We start from the raw sequence: 12,093 nt of genomic DNA, 5'->3' as shown, positions 1-12,093 counted from the left end.
TGCGTATCAAGCGCTTTACCAACTGCTCCATCTCCTCAGCCCCATTTATTTACTCTTGATTACAACTCAAAAGCATTGATTATTATCCCAGGGGATAGAAAAACAGCAATATGCGTGACTTCATCAGGTTTGTTTACAGAATTCTTTCAGAATCCATTGCCCACTGTAGTCCTATGTACTATGATCTCGTATAAATTCCATTTATACACCAGTAAAAAGATGCTTATTACTCATGACACACATGTTGGCTAGTGGTACATTGTTTTTCACTCTTGGCTTCCAGGAAACTCCAAGTTAGCCCTGGCAAATGGTAACCAGACCCTCATAACATTAGACTGATTTCCCTTCCAAGGCATCTGAGCTTGTATCCAACAGTACAGTTATACCTGGGCATTTCTCATTCAACCTCAAATTCTCTTCCTGAATGGATGAGATATACCTAAACACAGGACTACCTAGTAGCTGGTTACTGCATTATTTAAACTATTATCTAATCCAACAGAAGAGCCATCGTGTCCAGCGACTCTTTGGTGCCTACGTGGGTCCCTGTAGACACAGCGCACATGCCTGTAGCATGTTTACGGATGAGAATGGTCAAGTCAGAAAAACCGACTACAGCCAACAGACGACAAAGAAAATACACTGTGTAAAGTGGGTAGCGGCTAATCCGTTTGCACAGTATTCTCTGTACAGTGTTTCTGCTGACATATTACTCATCTACAAGCACCTCTGTGAGTTGAGAACCCAGTTGTGTTTCCGCTTTCCATGTTACAAGTGATAATAAAGATGAAGTAATTGTAAGTTAGTTAACACCCTTGGATGATATTAGCGATGGAAGTTTTGTGTCCAACTACAAGCCGATCTTTCTGCTTCTACAAATAAAGAAAACGAAGCCGTGCTGATCGCTACCCATCAGCTATGAACTCAGAAGTGGCACAGAGGTGAGCTCTGCAAGTCTCTAGGGATGCTCTCTCAGTCTGACTGACGTACACCCTTCGTGGGAATTCAGAGTAACCGGCTATTTAGAGTAATTTGTATGTGTACCCCTTAAGATGAATGGCACTCAAGAAACTTCAACCACAGAGTGGAATTTTAAGGGGAAAAAAGCAGCTTAATGAGGACTATTAGGACAGGGAGAAAATGTTTTCAGCCTAACAAAGGGTCCTGGTGCTTGAAGCTCTCATGCCATCTTTAGCATACTCGCCCCCCAACAAGTTAAGAACACTGGCCCGAAATAGACTCCCAAAGGCTGGTAGTTTCCCTTTGGAGGGAGAGAGCATTACAGAAACCTGCCTTATTTATCCATCTCTCCTAATAGATTGTGTGTGTGTGTGTGTGTGTGTGTCTGTGTGTGTGTGTGCGCGCGCGCGCTCAGGGTATGTATGTGTCTGTGTACACCGATGTGTGCAAGTGTGTATATACATGTATGCATGTATGTGTGGAGGCCAGAGACCCACACTGGGCGTCCACCTCCATCATTCTCCACTTTATTTCTTGAGGCAGGCTGTATTGGTTACTTTTCTGTGATAAGTCACCATGACCAAGGCAACTTATAGAAGGAAGAGTTCATTTGGCTTATGGTCCAGAGGGACTGGAGTCCATTATGGTGGGGGAGGCATGGTGGCAATGTGGCTAGGACAGAAAGAGGTGGTTCACATCTTCCAGCAGGCACAGGAAGCAGAGAGTGACCGGACATCCGGCAAGGCTTAAGCACTCTGTACTCCACCCCCAGTGATGACACCCTTCCTCCAGCATGGCCACACCTTCTGAGACCTCCCAAAACAGCACCACCGATTGTGAACAAAATGTCCAAATACTTGGAGCCTATGGGGGACATTCTCATTCAAACCTCCACACAAGGTCTCTCACTGAATCTGGAGCTTGCCAGTTCAGCTAGACTGGCTGGCAATGAACTCCAGGATCTGTCTGCTTTCCTACTCTGGATGTGGTGCTCCAGGATATGGATGAACGCCTCTGCACCTGCTACTTACAGAGGTGCTGGGGTCGAAGTCAGGTCTTTCCTCTTTTGCCCCACAGACTTTTACTGACTGGGCCATCTCCCCAGACCCTTCTCCGAATAGACTCAGTCCTGTTGTCACAGACCTAAGGAGGAAGGGTCGGACATACAGACAGCCTTCTGCATTGGTGGAGTTCAGACTGGTGCTCCGGTAATTATGTCACCTAGAATAATATGTAACTAACAGGCGTGAAAATTAAGCAAACAAACAACAACAAAACAACAACAAAAATAGTTTTTTAACACTCATACACATACTATTAACCAATTAATTGTTTTAAAGATTAGATTTAGCAATTCTTTAAATTTAAAATTCAGGTTTCTCTTGAAGCACAGAAAGTAGATGTGAAGGGCCTGGGATCCCGACAGGAGCTGGCAGCCCTGACCTGCCCACGAAGGCTGATTTGGATTCTGGCCTTGATCTGAAAGCTTCAACTATGATCCACAGTCTATATACCTACACAGAACTCTCACAGACCCTGGCTCAAACCTCAGAATGTGTCTTCTGAGATGAGTTAACACTAGAACCTTCCTTCTCAGCTGGGCATGGTGGTGTACACTTATATTCCTAGCACTTGACAAGATGAGGCAGGACAGTTGTCAGCCCAGAGCTAGGCTGGGCTATGTGATGAAACCCTGTCTTGAAGAATCAAAAGCAAAAGAACCAATCTTCTTATCATTTCTGCATTATGACATGGAGGAATTACGGGATTAATATAAAAACTGAATTCACTGCATACTAGAAGAGACTCCATGGAGTGTTTAATATATCTCAAGGTGATGGGCAAAAATTACATTAAAATACGAAAAAAGTCAACGACTTAGGAAGTAGCTATAACTAACATGACTGACAAATGGCTGTTATCCTTAATTAAAATTCTTTAAGAAATCTACGCCCTAATAAAGGGTAAATACACTTTCAAGTACTTCACAGAAGAAATACAGCTGTTCAAAGAGTGCAGGAAGAGGCAGCCCATTAGAGTAGTTACCGAGAAGTGACTAAAAATGAGATTCCCGTTCATCTATCAAACATTGATTTAGTCAACCAAGGCTTGTGGAGCAATCACGGTGTTCAGCAAGGATTTTTTTTGAATGGCGATAAGTTTAAGGTTCAGTAACACTGATACCATCACACACTGTGAAAAATAATTTTACAATATGCATCAAGAACCAGAAAATAGTTACTACCCTGTGACCTAGTAGCTCAATTTCTTGGAATTTACCCTAAGAAAATAATCAACAGATAGACAAAGAGTGATGTTAATCAGAGCATAATTTATGTATCAAATATATTAGAAACCTAAATGCCTAACAATAAGGGATGATTAAGTAAATTACAGTGCATTCAGATGATGCCAAATTATGCAGACATTAAAACTATATTTTTCAAAGACCATTTATTGATTCAGAAAAATGCTCTTGAAGAATTTTAAAGCTTGCATTTTGAGAAGATTATCAGGAAACTGATTACAGTGACCTGCTGCCCCTTGCTCTAGGAGGTGTATTTCTGCTTTCCGAGGCTTCCTAACATGTCTCCTGGCCCAGAAAAGCAAGTGATGCCTCTTCATTTACTTCTTTTCCTTTTTGAAAGAAGGACTCACACTAGCCTAGGCTAGCCGGGAACTCCCAGCCATCCTCCTTCCTCTGCCTGTCAAGGGCTGGGATTATAAAGGCATGAGCCACGGTGCCCAGCCTCCTCCATACACACCTTAACTCAGCTAAGAGTTTCAAACAAAGACTCAGACAACAATAAAAATACGGAAATTGCTTGATCGAGTGGGAGAAATGATAGGGCTTAACATATGTTGAACATATATGAACGCTCAAATGGTGGGCAGTGATTGTTTCAAAAGAAACTGAACAGAGAAGGAAAGGGGAGGGAGCATAAAAAGCCAGGCCAGACCAGAGCAGACAAGTCAGAAAGGATGTGCTGCTGACCGCTGGCTGGTGCAGAAACTCACAGCACAGGCACCACAGAATCAAAGCTGAAGAATTTCCCTTTTTGATGTATTTATAGTTTTATGTATATCAGACAAGACGGTTACAAGAAGCATTATTTGTTTCCTGTAACACCGACCACAGGAAGGGCCCGAAGGGATGTCAGGGTGGAAAAGCAGGAACCACCTCCCGGCCATGAAAAGCATCAACAACGAAAACCGAAAGTCTGAGAGCACAGAAATAAACTGTCTGCACAGACGATGGTTATAGGAAAGCCACAAGGAAGCTGCATCTTAGTTTTCAAATGACTGGGCTGAGCAGGGGCGGACAGAGTTCTGCAACGTCATCGGCAGCTGGAGCCTCCAGCGCCCGGCTCAGAGGGAAACAGCAGAGCCTGGATCCCACCACACTCGGCCTTGTACGCAGGCATGTGTGGGAGCTGCTTCGCACGGTGGGTTCACAAGGAACTCAGCAACCATGGCTGGCCCCCCATGAAACCAAATGTGACATCTCTGCCAGGAGCAAGCCGCAGGACCTTCTTGTAGAGAAAGATCAACAGAGCGTAGTGGGCTCCTGTGGGAGTGAAAGCAGCTAATTTCTCAAGGAAAACTAAGTAAGTAAGAAATGACACACGAACTGACAAGGGAACAATTTCGTGTGTCGTTGTAATAAAAGGAACAGACCATTAACTCTGTGCACCAGTTACACACAACCATCCCAGGAAGAATCTCACTCCCACATCCTCTCTGATTTCTAAAAGGGACCCTATGGACTCAGATACACTGCAAATGGCCATTTAATCACAAGGTGAAACTGTCCAGCAATCCAGAGCCCCTTGTTCTGCCCAACTCTTTCTGTCTTCTGTAGCTCTGTGCCATATCCTCACTGCTCAAACGACTGCTTTCCCAGCATTTTGTTTGGGGGAAGTTTTGTTTTTTTTAAGCCCTCTGTATATCCGCTCAAGCCATTTCCCCATCCTTTCCTCCTTTGCTTCCTCCCAGCAAGCTGGGTCTTTCTTGTTTGTTTTTTTGTCTTTTTGAGACAGGGTCTCCCTGTAGCCCCAGCTGTCCTGGAACTCACTATGTAGACCAGGCTGGCCTTGAACTCACAGAGATCCGCCTGCCTCTGCCTCCTGAGTGCTGGGATTAAGAGGAGTGTGCCACCACACCCGGTGCCAGCAAGCTGTTTTTAACCTCTGGGCGCTTTCTGATGACATCTGAATTTCTGCTCCTTCTTCAGGCAGATGTTTTTCAAGCTCACCAATTCAAATCTATCAAAATGAGTGACCTTTACACCATCCTGACTCCCCCTTTCATATTTGCCTTCTCTGTTTCTTTTGGTTTAGCATGACCCTTCAGTCTATGACCAGCTCTTTCTCCTTCTTCCAATGTATAACTTAAGCTTTTAAAATAATAATCTGCACGTTCAACACTGACGCTAACACCGTGCTAACCTAACCTGAGACTTCCCTTGATTCTGACTTTTCTTGGCTCCCTGTGGTGACCTGAGACAGCCTTTCCAGATTCATCAAGCATGTGGGCTGGTTTCTAGGCAAGCTTAGCATGACCAGATGTTCATGTTCCACGTCACAGCTACAGGGCCAGGCGTGATGCTGCTCACTCATGCAGAGGGGACAGCCTCCACAGACGGAGAGAGACCAGCTTTCAGTCAAGAAAACATGGTGGCTCTGGTCCCCCTCTGAAGATTCAGTGCTGCGTGCCCTGTCCTAATCCTCCTGGCCTTCCCTATTCCCTGCACAGAGTGTCACCATGGATTTCCGGATGATTCCTTCAAGGAGTCAATGTGGTTTGAATCCTCAGCTGGGGAACTCTTTCTTTCCCTTCTCATTTATTCTCTATCCTTCTTCTTTTTTCTGGCCTGACTGAACTTCTGTCACCTGATTTTTCTTTCTCTTTAAAATGAGATTTTTTTTTTTTTGGTGTGTTGGAGAGATAGTTCAGCAGTTGAGAGCATTGAGTGTTCTTGCAGAGGACCCAGGTTTGGTTTCTAGTACCCATATGGCAGCTAACAACTGCCCATAACTCCAGTTCTAGGGGATCCAACGTCTTCTTCTGACCTCCTCGGGCACTGCATGACACAGGTGCACCTATGCACATGCAGGCAATATACTCATACACATAAAATAAAAATAATAAAATAGAAATAAAATACTTTAAAATGAGATCCCCTCACCCCACACACACACATCTTAAGTCTACGCCCTTCAACTTAGCCTCCTTCTGGCTTTTAGTTTCTCTGCACCTAAAATGCCCTGTCCATGCAGGTACAACTCATCCGTCCTTTCCCCGCTGGGCTGTATGTGTTCTCATTCCCTAGGAGAAACCGTAACACCTCAGCTCCAATTATATCATGAAACAGTAGCAGCCTTTTGTTAGGAACTTTTAGAATCTGATCCCTTCTTTTAAGATTTTTTTTTAAATTATATTTTGGTTCCTGAACACAGGGAAGCAGAGGCCTTCAGGCCACTGGAAGCTTGCACAAGTGAACTTGGTGCAATGGTGGCATCAGGCAAGACCTGTGCCCAGTCTATCAGACAAGGGCCCAGAGTGGAGTCGGGGAAATGGGCGGTGGGCCGGCCCTAGCCTGGAAACTGTTGAAGACTGATTAGGGCTGGGTGAGGGAGAGTAGACCTTACGATATCTAGATAGGCTGACTGGACTCCAGGGGACAAACCTGCACCAAAGGACATCTGGACACAAATGCCTGACTGGATAGAACTCAGCGTGTAGGGCAGAATCCCTGAGGTCCTGCGGGCAGTGTGTGGACGCGGATGGGGAACATTTGATTAAAAACTGTTGTATGAGATGAACAAGAGCTCAATAAAAATTGTTTTAAATTACATTTCTATAGATTAGACAGTATTCACAGGTAGACAGGCACAGGAAATGTCCACGCAGAGCAACCTCTAAAAGAATCTGGGCTTATAGCTGTCAATGTCTACGTAACCAACAGGTCAGAATGGGGACTAAATGGGAGAGGCCAGTGGAAGACCATGGTTAGGAAGTCTAGTAGTTTACAAAGTCTGAACTTTATTCTCTAAAAATGATGGGACTATTCTAAACAAAATCAAATTGACATATGCACATTTAAAGTTTTTGATTTTTTTTAAATGGATCTGTGTTACATGATGTAAATTTAAATTTGATCATGTACATGGAGTTGAATTTATCAAATAATAAATATCAAGTATTTGTTTTTTATAAGCCATGAAATAGAAGCAAACCCTCCAAGAGAATTTTAGATCTGGCTTTATAATTTTTTTTTAGAAATCTAGTGGAAACCACTCAGAGGCTGAAATTTAATGACTTCTACAAAAAGCATGTCAATCTATAATTCAAGGAAGCCAGAGCTATTTGCTGGGTTAGCCCCAGCTAAGTGGGAGGGTAGAGGGTACCCACCCTCATACCCTTTCCCCTTAACAACCTGGCTTCCTCTTGCCTCTTCCGCTGTCCTCACAGGCTTGGTCTCCTTAAAAGCCTCTGTTCCTCTGTCCTCAGGCCCCAGCAAACCCTCCTTGTGCACACGGTTTCTGGTAGTCTCTCCTCTGTCCTTACAAGCCCACCCCCACCTTCCTCACAGGCTCGGTCTCCTCAGCAGCCCTTCCTCGTTCTCCTGTTTCCTGTTCCGCAGGCTCTGGCATGACACTGTCTCTTCCTTCCAGGCAGAGAAATTTGGGGGACCAAGCACATGCGGACTGTCCCCTAGCAAATCCTGCATTGCATAATCAGGCATTCTGGGAGACTTACTAGTTTCTTTACACAAAAGCTGGGCGGACAAGTACTGAACAAATGAAGAAATAATAATAGCCCATTAATAAAAATATAAATATCAATATAAATAGGCAAAACAATATAAAGATACAAAATAGGACACCTGATGGGCCAGAATGTAGATGTTGTGTCCAACGTCCTTTGGGGAAACACCATCGTCCCCGCCCTCCTCGTCCCCGTGGTCACACTCCAGTCCTTGGTTATAGGCATTCTTCATGACGTCCACCTAGAAACAAGGAACACCAGGGTCTGAAAGGCCACGGCACACAGATTAGACGGCTGCTTGTGAGCCACAGAAACATCCAAACGAACCCATTATTACAAGTTTTCTCTCACATGCAGAATGTGTGGGGGTGTGTCTGTGTGTGTGTGTGTGTGTGTGTGTGTGTGTGAGAGAGAGAGAGAGAGAGAGAGAGAGAGAGGGAGGCAGAGGAATCAGAGAGGGAAGGAAGATATTTAAGAAAAAGGGATGCAGGAATGACAGCCTAGGAGACTCAGGTAAAACGGATGGGGCGCTACTTGAGAGGAGGAAGGAGACCTGCTTGGGGGGAGTAGAGGGGAGGACAAAGGGGAGGGATTCCAATAAAAACAAAGCATAGTAACACATATGCACAAAATGCCATCACAAAATGCATCACTTGTATGCTAACTTTACATTTTATTTAAAAAAGAAAAGACTCATGAAAACCATTTCTTTAAATGAGTGTAGAATCACATTGCTACAATATTCCCCATTTATGGAAAATTTTCATTACGTCTTTGAATGCTAAAAATGCTGAAGACCCCATGAATTAAGAGAATCTGGAACTGTGAGAAATATCCATTATTTACGGACTGCCCGTGAGGAAGCAGGTAGACACGGTGCTGGACCTGGTGCTGGGCGCTGCAGCCCAAGGGTCTTACTCCAGCGCGACAGTCAGAAAGAAGCAAAGGGGCAGTGCGTTGGTTCTGCTGAGGAGCTGGGCACCGGGTTCCAACTCAGGTAAGGGTTGGTCGGTGGGTCACAAAGAGCAAGGACATGATGGGACAAAAAGGTGTTGATGGACCAGGAAGCAGAACTTGCAAAGAGCAACTCACAGTGCTATTGTCAGATACGTAATTCAGTGGCCCACTTCACCAGAGGATAGGGAGCTGTGGTGCATCTTAACGACTCCCTGAAGGTACGAGGCTCTCATTAAATACATGCAAAGTCAAACTGCATCTTCCCTCCTTGGCTCCATTCTTTACTGGTAAATCAGGAGGATATGGTACGAACCTTCCATAGAACCTTGGCGTGGTACATTGGCACCTTGATGTGAGGGAACTTAGTCATTGCTGGACTGACCAATACGGTTGAGGATATTTTCAAGGCTTTTGAACCCAAAACTTTTAAAGTCTGCCTCATCATGTTCCATGAGTAAATGGGGCTTTCACAGCAGGAAGACAGACATCAGTGAGCTTTGCAGACCCAACATCTGCTCTCCTGCTGTTTCCACCAGGCCGCGTGTTATGCAATATTCACTCACAACTCACAAAACATACAAATCAAGTTTATCTGCATTTGCTTCAGAAAAGTGTAAATAAAACTCGGGGGCATGACAAGCATGTTTTCCGCACCTTCTTCCCACACAATCATTTCTGGATGTCCTTAGGCAACTGGCCTCAGGACCAACTGTACCCCAGACACTATTCAAAACCAAACCTTTTCTAGCAAAGGTATTTGTATAGAGTTTAGTAGATAATATGATAATTTGGTTAAAAGAAGTGCTCGTAGTGGGTAAAACTACCAAAGTTGGGGCTGGAGAGGCGGCCTAGCAGTAAAGAGCATACACTGTTCTCGCAGACGAGCACCCATGTGGGGCAGCTGACAGCCACCTATAACTCCAGCTCCAAAGGATCTGATGCCTTCTTCTGGCCTCCAAGGGCACCCACTATACACATGGCACACACATACACATACACATAAAATGAAACCAATCTAAAACAAAAACTCATGAGTCAGGGGCCTGGAGCCAACATGGGGCTTTGCCAGGCAGGCCTCAGAGGATAGGTCAGGGCAGGTGAAGGTGCTCCAGCCATCCCTGGAAGAGCAGGGGAGATGCGCTCTCTCTCTCTCTCTCTCTCTCTCTCTCTCTCTCTCTCTCTCTCTCTCTCTCTCTCTCTCTCTCTCTCCCCCCTTGCTCTCCCCCTCCCTCCTTCCCTCCCTCCATCCCTCCCTCCCTTCTTCTTCTTCTTCTTCTTCTTCTTCTTCTCTCTCTCTCTCTCTCTCTCTCTCTCTCTCTCTCACACACACACACACACACACACATACACACACGACTCCACTTTCTCCCTCAGGCTACCCACTGTCAGCACAGCACTGGAAAGCTTTCTTACCAGCTCCCTGGGTCTCATGTTGAACAAAATCCTCTCTGCATTCTCTCTGTCATGCCTGCTCTCCATGATGGCCAGCAAAAGCTTGGAGGCGTTGTTCTGGGGACGAGGAAGGAGTCAGTGCAGGGCAGAGTCGCTGTCTTGGGCTGACGGTCCCCTGCATTTGCTGAGATCACCAGGATCCATTTTGTGTTTTCAATCAGAAGGAACTTGAAACTGCTCGTTTTTTTCTTACTAATACTTATCTTTTATTTTATTTATAAATAATCATTTATTTTGTTAGTATACTATTTATTTATAAATAAATCTTTATTTTATATGTATGAGTGTTTCTTGCCTGCATGTATGTGAGTGCAAACATGGCCTGCGATGCCTGCAGAGGCCAGAAGAGAGCCTCAGATCCTCTGGAACGGGAGTTACGAAAGGTTGTTAGCTGCCATGTGGGTGCTGGGAACAAAACCCAGGTCCTCTGCAAGAGTAGCCAGTGCTCTTAACCACAGAGCCATCTCTCCAGTCCCATAGTAACATTTAAAAATAGATGTTTTATTTCACTATTGATGCAAAATGACAGCAATGAATCATGACAAGGAATATTTTAAAATTAAAGATGTTTCAAATGGAAAAATGACAACACACCTTACATTAAATATAACTATATTTTCCTTCACAACTTTCTAAATACATATTTCTACCATTTTTTTTTTCCTTTTTGAGACAGGGTCTCCTTGTAGCCCCCACTCACTATGTAGACCAGGCTGGCCTTGAACTCAGAGATTGGCCTGCCTCTGCCTCCCGAGTGATGGGATTAAAGGCGTGCGCCACCATGCCCAGCCTTCTTCCATGATATTTTAACAAGACAATGAGGTAAATGGAGATCAATAATACACTATAGACATGGTACATAATTAAATAACAGCACAGTCATTTTAAAAAACGAACTATTAGCAGCATATTGAAATTTTACATAAACTTGAGAATCATTAGTGAGAATTAATATATGAAGTTCCAAATTCAAGATTACAAATACAGTGTAGATTTACTGCTAACAGTTTACTGGTTTTACCACAGGCAACTGTAAATACATGCTTATCATGGCTTGGGGAAGGGTACTATTTCTTAGTTTTACTTAATAATGAAAACAGCACGCACTGCCAGATGTGTTCAATTTTGCTTATACTATCTCAAATGCTGTTACTTAAAATATCAAAAAATGTTTCTGAAATACTTTTCACTAAATGGGTCACTGGGAAGTGGGGTCTCCTCCACACTCTGGAAGACATTTCAGTGTGCTGCACTCTGTGTAGTGCAGCCATGAAATTCTGGCAAATTCTGAGATGGAAAAAGTACCCAGGACATAATTTCATAATGTTCTGTTTCATTTACTTAGATAAAAATCTTACTTTCTGGCTTGAAGCTTTTGCGGGACTCCTGAGCCCAACCCCACGTGAGAAAATACTGCTGGGAAGAGGAGAGTTAGCCTCATTTAAAGGTGAGACTTGGGAGCTGGAGAGATGCTCAGCAGTTAAGAGCTCTGACTGCTCTTGCAGAGGACCTGGGTTCGGTCCCCAGCACCAACATGGAAGCCAAAAACAGTCGTTAGGATCTAATGTCCTTTTATGGCCTCCCTGAACATTGCACACATGCAATGCACTGACATATGTGCACAAGAACACATACACATAAAATAATAATAAATAAAATTTTTAAAAAGGGGCTGGGGCTGGAGAGATGAAACATGGTTAAGAGCAATGGCTGCTGGGTTCCACTCCCAGCACCTACATGGCAGCTAACAACCATCCATAACTCCAGTTCCAGGGGATCCAACAGCCTCTTCTGACCTCTAGGGGCACTGTACAACATGGATGCACCTACCTACGTGCAGGAAATATACACATAAAATAAAAATAATAAAAATATTTTTTAATTGAAAAATAAAGATAAGACTCTTAGTAGATTGTCCAGGCTCCAGCGGATGAACTCACACTGAAAGGCATC

General features: G+C 44.2%; 1 protein-coding gene across 2 annotated transcripts in view; it reads right to left on the bottom strand.

Annotated features, from left to right (window-relative positions):
* The window catches only part of LOC103746716 (inositol 1,4,5-trisphosphate receptor type 2), a 214,359-nt gene that overhangs the window by 128,591 nt on the left and 73,675 nt on the right, over nucleotides 1-12,093 (bottom strand). For both annotated transcript variants that reach the window (XM_008849006.3, XM_029554025.1), the window contains exons 8-9: nucleotides 10,102-10,197; nucleotides 7,850-7,972 (exon numbers count right to left, since the gene is read on the bottom strand). In XM_008849006.3, the coding sequence (XP_008847228.2) occupies nucleotides 7,850-7,972; nucleotides 10,102-10,197 (219 nt within the window). The remainder of the gene's footprint in view (nucleotides 1-7,849; nucleotides 7,973-10,101; nucleotides 10,198-12,093) is intronic.

This window comes from Nannospalax galili, unplaced genomic scaffold, assembly GCF_000622305.1.
Source record: "Nannospalax galili isolate Female #2095 unplaced genomic scaffold, S.galili_v1.0 scaffold103, whole genome shotgun sequence".
Lineage (NCBI taxonomy): Eukaryota > Metazoa > Chordata > Mammalia > Rodentia > Spalacidae > Nannospalax > Nannospalax galili.
Note: the sequence above shows the minus strand (reverse complement) of the source record. Positions and strands in the feature narration are given on the sequence as shown.